The 7,172-nt window shown below is 43.4% G+C and overlaps 1 protein-coding gene across 1 annotated transcript; it reads left to right on the forward strand.

Moving 5' to 3' along the window:
- The first annotated feature begins 277 nt into the window (after positions 1-277).
- Positions 278-6,049, forward strand: LOC116512961 (vascular endothelial growth factor receptor 2-like). Its single transcript, XM_032223664.1, has 4 exons — positions 278-429; positions 2,355-2,451; positions 2,572-2,660; positions 5,911-6,049. Exons 1-4 carry the CDS (start codon positions 311-313, stop codon positions 6,047-6,049), a joined length of 444 nt encoding a protein of 147 aa, XP_032079555.1. The 5' UTR covers positions 278-310.
- The last annotated feature ends 1,123 nt before the right edge of the window (positions 6,050-7,172 follow it).

Genomic DNA, 7,172 nt, shown 5'->3' on the forward strand with positions numbered 1-7,172 from the left:
TTCCCCAGACTCCAGGACTGGCCCATATTCCTCCCCAACCTCCTCACTGTCTGAGTCTGCCACCAGCTCCGCTGGCGGGCCACAGCACAGGATTCCTAAGCCAGCCATGCTGGGCTCAGGAATTCTGGGAGTTGAAGTCCAGAAGTCTAAAGGGGCCATCGTTCCCCATCTCTGTTCTACAAACCGCCACCAACTCCCTGAGGGTTTTTTCCCCCCTTCGTCTGCTCCACTCATTAATAATAAAAAGTAAACCTTTTTTGTCTGTCTCTCACACCAGGATGGTAAAGACTATGTTGTCCTTCCCCAAGTTATGTTGCTCCATACGGAAGAAGACTCCGGATTCTCCTTGCCAACGTCACCTGTTTCCTGCAAGGAAGAAGAGGAAGTACACGATTCTCTGTTCCCTTGTGACACCATGTCGCAAACAAGGTTTGTAATAGTCGGAGCATTCCATTGGGAGCATTCAACAATTCCTTCCCAAGGTTGACACGTGATGTGGGGATCGCAACAAAGAGGAGGAAGGCATTTGAGTTGCTCATTATTTCAGTGAAATCTATCACACTAAATGAGAACAGTTTGTGTCCTATCCAAGAGACGAGGTGACTATTGAGTCAGTAAACAATAGATGAATGAATTGTGTACATTTTTTTTAACTTCCCAGAAATGCCTTCAGCGTCCATGTAACAGAGACACTATTGCTGGGAGAGTTCTGCAGTTTCCACACACTGAGGGTGTGGGAAGTTGATGAACTTTCAACCAGGGTTACACCATCCTCACATTATCACAAGGATCCACTGCATTACGCATAGTCCTCGATGTTTTGCAGTTTTTTTTGCAGTTTTGGTTTATTTGTATGCCGCCCTTCTCCAGGGGGGACTCAGGGCAGCAAACAACTCAAAGGGAAAGGGAACATAAACAACAGTACACATAATTAAAATACACGAAAATCACACAGCCATACCAGTCGAGAGGGGAGGGGAACTCATCAACCCCAGGCCTGCCAGCACCGCCAGGTTTTGACGGCTTTCCGGAAGGCCAGGAGAGAGGTGAGGGTCAGGATCTCCGCGGGAGTTCATTCCAAAGGGCCGGAGCTGCTACAGAGAAGACCCTCCCCCGGGTAGTAGCCAGGTGGCATTGGCTGGTAGACGGAACCCGGAGGAGGCCGACCCTGTGTGATCTGACGGGTCTTTGGGAGGTAATTGGCAGCAGGCGGTCTCTCAAGTACCCAGGTCCAATACCATGAAGGGCTTTATAAGTTACAACTAGCACTTTGAAGCGTATCCGGAGACCGATCGGTAGCCAGTGCAGCTCGGGAGGATAGGTGTAACGTGGGTGTACCGAGGTGCACCCACAATCGCTCGCACGGCTGCATTCTGGACGAGTTGAAGTCTCCGAATACTCTTCAAAGGCTGCCCCATGTAGAGCGCATTGCAGTAGACGTTCATATAGTGACTGTTAAAAGTTACAAAGGCAATGAAAAATGTGACTTATGACTGTGCAAGAAGCAGCCTTTCGGGACAGAAAAGGGTGACACTAAATATGCACATATTCACACATGCACATAAACCCACCCCTGTACAAACCCTTCATGCAATCTAATACAGGTTTCAGACTCCGTATAGCATTTAGATGCAGCAAGGGGTCGACTGAATCCATAGGAAGTACCTCTGTCTACTGGATAAAATTGTAATAATTCAAATCATACAAGATTCTGGCAATTTTTGAGTGATGCCTGGGGTCAAAATTGCTGACGATCACAGCTTGGTGGGATGCTAGTTGCACAATAGCAATAGCACTTAGACTTATATACCGCTTCACAGTCCTCTCTAAGTGGGTTACGGAATCAGGGTTTTGCCCTTCCTCAACAATCTGGGTCCTTATTTTACCCACCTTGGAAGGACGGAAAGCTGAGTCAACCTTGAGCCGGTGAGAATCGAACTGCCAAATTGCTGGCAACCAGCAGTCAGCAGAAGTAGCCTGCAGTACCGCACTCTAACCACTGCGCTACTGTAGCTCATATAATTAGGGTTAGAAGAGGGGTAGAATCGCAATAGCACTTAGACTTATATACCGCTTCACAGTGCTTTACAGTCCTCTCTAAGTGGGTTACAGAATCAGCATTTTGCCCTCCCGTAACAATCTGGGTCCTTATTTTACCGACCTGAGAAGGGTGGAAGGCTGAGTCAACCTTGAGCCGGTCAGGAGTGAACCACCAAATTGCAGGCAACCAGCAGGCAGCAGAAGTAGCCTGCAAGCTTCCTTTGGGTAATAATTGCAGAAGGCAAGTGAAATGTTGACCATCCAGTTTTACTAAGCTTCGGTACGCTAACAAGAGGTTTATTTCTTTCTTTTAGTCAGCATCGCACAGGAAGTAGAAGGAACAGTCGTCCTGTGAGTGTCAAGACCTTTGAATCTGTGCCTGTGGAACCGACCATAAAAGTGGTTCAAGATGTAAGTTCATTTTATAGCTTCTTTTTTGGGGTGCTTTTGGTCCATCTCATCTGACTGTCTGCCTGTGTTTCCATTGATTGTCAAAACAGCCTTTCCCCCTCTCCCTGGTTTTTTCCCCAGGAAAATCAGACAGACAGTGGGATGATTCTCGCGTCTGAAGAACTAGAGGCGTTAGAAGAGAAAGCAAAAGAATTGGCGTTGCCCTTCAGGTAAATCTGGAGAAACAATCATTACACCCATTTTGTTAAAATAAATAAATAAATCAAGGTAGTACCCAATAAAAAATTAAAGGGGGGGAACAGCACAATAGGAATGGTTGATCGAGAAACAATGGATCCTACCTCCATCAACTCCGCCCCGCCCTCCCCATGTGTCCTTAGATTTCAATGTTTGGTGTTAATTTTTGCCTGTAAGCCACCCAGAGTTATCCTATGGTAAAATGGGAAGAAACTAAATTTAGTAAATAAATAAATATAAAAAAAATAAAAATAAAAATAAAAATAAATAAAAATAACTAATAACTAACTAATAACTAATAACTAAAACTAATAACTAATAACTAATAACTAATAACTAATAACTAATAGCTAAATAAAATTATAAATAAATAAATACATACATACATACATACATACACACATACATACACAAATAAATAAATACATGCATACATGCATACATACATACATACTGTGTTTCCCCAAAAATAAGACCGAAAAAAAAGAAAAAAATTAAAAATTTTTTTTTAAAAAAATAATCTTTATTGGTTATAGATTTTTTAAAAAAATAAGACATACAAATACAAATACAACTTTAAACATACAACCCCCCCCACCACGGTGACAGTCATTCACAGCCCAACTTTTTTTTCTTCCTCATTGTTTAGTCTCTTAACCAGCATCTTCTCATTACAAAGTTCAGGGATCTATTACAATACCCATGTTCACTTTTAGTTCCCATTGTTAACAGCTGCTATTTAACTTCCCCATTTTAAGTCCCTGCTGTTCTCCTTGTCGCCCACATATCCCATAGGTTCCAGCTAAGAAAATGTTCCATTTCTCCTTTGTCCCTCAGCCAACCCATCATTCTGCTCCAAAAGATTTTCTGGTTAGGTTTTACGTTTCAGCGAAATACAGTACTAAATGCATCCATCTCCCTGAAGAGCTTAACTGGGGCTTATTTTGGGGGGGTAGGGCTTATATTGTGAGCATCCAAAAAAATCATGCTACAGCTTATTTTCCAGTTAAGTCTTTTTTGGGGGGGGGGGAGGAGATACTGTACATACATACATAATATACAAATAATACATAAATAAATTAAATTCTCTACTTGAGAGGAAATATCTAGTGTTATCCACTTCTCTTTTGGACAGATTTATTCTTCTTACCCAGTAATGTTCCATCAATGATGCCACACTCTAGGGTTTTGCTGTAAGATGTTGGGAGGTGGAAGAAAATGTCAGCACACAATACCACAAACTAAGGCTTAAACTGTCCACTGCATGTTGACTTCCTGGGTTCCAATGTCACTTTGGGAATCACATGTCCAACTATATCCTGTGTTTATTTATTCCAGCATCCTTTCCCTCTCTCTCTCTCTAGCAATTTGATAGACTATTTGCTGCTAATGGCAGTTAGGGGGATACATCCCAGATAGATGGAGATGCTTCTCCATCTGTCCCTGTGTTTCATCCACACGGAATAGGATAGAATATAGAATAGAATACTTCGTTGGCCAAGGTGTGATTGGACACACAAGACGTTTGTCTCCAATGCAAAAGCTCTCAAGTGTAGAAGCAAAACAGCCAAGTCATAATAATGATGATAATACCAATATGAAGATGTAGTAAAGAAGATGGGAATGATAATAATAATAATACTTCGACCATACAACGTGCGTAAATATACTTAGACATAAGACAGTGCTGTGAGAATCAAGTGTTCAGCAGCGTGATGGCTCAAGAAATAAAAACTATCTGTGTGTCTAGTTGTTTTGGCATGCAATACCCTGTAGCGCCATCCTGAGGGGAAGAATTGAAACAGTTTATGTCCAGGATGTGACGGGTCTGTAGATATTCTCTCAGCTCTCTTTCTGACCCTTGCAATAAACCAGTCCTCAATGGAAGGCAGGCTGGTTGCAATTGTACAATCCTTTCTATCTGCTATCTGTCCCGTTAGGCTCCTGTACCAAACCAGGCAGAATGTCCTCCATATTTGTCGGCCCAGGCAAAACCCCATGTTGATAGCCCTGTGAGGTAGTTCCAAATATCACCCAAAATGAAATCAGAGTCCAAGGCAAAGTATTCCTCAAAGTGCCAATTTATGAAGACAGCCATGTTGGCACATCTGGGAAAACCTGAATCTGAAGCTTCCTGTTTTCCCCATCCAGTTGAAAGTTCAAGATCATGCCCCCCCCACACCCACAAGTCCATCCATGGTCCAATCTTCCATGCCACGCTGGCAGTTCCACCCATCCAGTTCCGGTCAGGCTGAGAGGTGTAGGGAAACAAAAGATGACCTTGGTTTCTAGAAAGGAATTTTAATTTTGATAACAACACATTCTACTCCTTACTATTCCCCCTACCAATTCCCCACTAATGAAGCAGCATAGTAAAATAAGAGAGAGTGTGGCAGGCCAAAGATCCTAAAAGGAACTGGCCGCAGGCCTAACAGGTAGTCCAGAAAAGCATAATTCCTCTCCTTCTGTGGGCTAGAACAGGGGTGGGATCCAGTGGTGGGATTCAAATAATTTAACAGCCGGTTCTCTGCCCTAATAACCAGCTGGATAGGCAGGCTCAGTGGTCATGTGACTGGGTGGGCCTGGCCAACTCAACGTCACTCATGTAGATGGGCGCTTCGTGTTAGCTGTTACAATGTAGTAAGGGTTAACCAGAGAGGCAGTTTCTGTAAGCAGGGCAATAAGATTAGGCTAGAAACAACACCAGAATGTTTCCTTCCTGCCTTCCTTACAGGATTAGCCCTGTAAAGTGGAAAAAACAAAAGGAGATTTCTTCCAACATCCGCTTCTCTGAACTGCTTAGAAAGTTAACAACCGGTTCTCCCGAATAGGTGCGAACTGGCTGAATCCCACCAGTGGTGGGATCCTATTGGTTTAACAACCGGTTGCTGCATGCAGTTTACAGATAAATCACCTTCCACATTACTGCTGGGGAGGAAAAACAGCTGGCTTCAGAAAAGGGAATATAGAATTAGTATAGTGTAGAGATGGGCGGGCGGGCACAACTGAAAGTTGGAGTGAACGAGTTAGCTCCCAGCTGAGAGTTGGAGCTACCAGTTCAGCCGAACCTGTAGAATCCCACTCCAGGGCTAGAACATCTTTTATATGCTAGTTGTCCATTCTGGATCTCTTAGTTCTGTCCCCCAAGGTCGTTCCCACACACCATTACAGATACTCTGAACTGTGGTGCAAAACGAGCCATTTTATTTTTTTGTTTTCCAGTGGGCTGATTTCCAGCAAAAGCAACGAATCTGTTATGTCTGAAGCTTCAAATCCCACCAGCGGCTACCAGTCAGGCTACCATTCTGAGCCATGGACATTGCCATGTATCCTAGTGAGGAAACAGACTCTTAATGCTTAGGGACGATGCTTCTCAGACCTCCTTCGTTGCCTATGGCCCTGCTATCTCTCTGAGTTCGCAGTCTGTATAAGGACTTCTCAAAAAAAAAACCGGCGACAACTGGAACTTGTACCAAACACTGCCTCGTCCTGAAACCCATTGTATTCATACCCAGAATACAGGAGGGGAGAAAAACATGAATTTTTCCCATTATTATTATTATTATTATTATAAAAAGAAGAAAATTGCAATAAGGAATCCCGTGGAGGCAATGCAAGACTTTGAGAGAGCTTGAAGATATATTAGGCATTTTGGACAGTCCTAGACAAACCGTTCACCCCTCGGTTGGAATGCAAAAACATTGTAAAATCCGATAAGGAGGCCATCTTTCTATGCAGTTACATGAAGATGGAAATAGGCTGTCTATAGGCTGCTTTGAATTTTGGGTTCGTCAACAATGAGATTTCAGAAGTGTGGTCTAAGACACACTTCTGGAGCCTAAGTACAGTGGTCTAACAGTACAATCCCTGCAGTGGTGGGATCCAATTTTTTTACTACCAGTTCTGTGTTGGTGTGGCTTGAGGGCATGGCACGGCTTGGTGGGCGTGGCAGGGGAAGGATACTGTAAAATCCCCATCCCCTCCCAATCAGCTGGGACTCAGGAGGCAGAGAATAGATGGGAGTGGAGCCAGTCGGAATTGATATTTACTGGTTCTCCGAACTACTCAAAATTTCCGCTACCGTTTCTCCCAGAACTGGTCAGAAGCTGCTAAATACCACTCTGAGCCCCTGCCTTTGCTAAATAAATCCTCTTTCATGTTTATCTTTCCATTGAAGGACCCTTCCTGTCTATAATCTTGCTGTTGAAAAGTAAGCCTTCTAAAAGCTACTGAAAATCAGGGCAACTGCCTTTGTGAAAAGGCTCGGTTGTAGTGCCTAGTGCCTTGATGTATTTTCGATTCTTATCAAAGAATGCTTCCTTCTGACATGACCCCCATAGGCTTGAGAAAGGCTTAAAAATTAGCAAATCATTCCAGAGTTTAACCATATATTCACCAAAGAAATGTGGGTGAACATTTCTTTACTTGAGCCGATGTTGTATGGTCTTAAGATGCAGGACACCTACAGTAGTGACTTTTTGACA

Source organism: Thamnophis elegans, chromosome 9 (assembly GCF_009769535.1).
Source record: "Thamnophis elegans isolate rThaEle1 chromosome 9, rThaEle1.pri, whole genome shotgun sequence".
Classification (NCBI taxonomy): domain Eukaryota; kingdom Metazoa; phylum Chordata; class Lepidosauria; order Squamata; family Colubridae; genus Thamnophis; species Thamnophis elegans.

What these genes read in the sequence shown, in the direction of transcription:
- LOC116512961 (XM_032223664.1), top strand. Translation starts at nt 311, where the DNA reads ATGTTGCTCCATACGGAAGAAGACTCCGGATTCTCCTTGCCAACGTCA. An exon ending in CCATAAAAGTGGTTCAAGAT is followed by an intron (nt 2,452 to 2,571) that starts GTAAGTTCATTT and finishes TTTTTTCCCCAG; the next exon opens with GAAAATCAGACAGACAGTGG. An exon ending in GAATTGGCGTTGCCCTTCAG is followed by an intron (nt 2,661 to 5,910) that starts GTAAATCTGGAG and finishes TTTGTTTTCCAG; the next exon opens with TGGGCTGATTTCCAGCAAAA.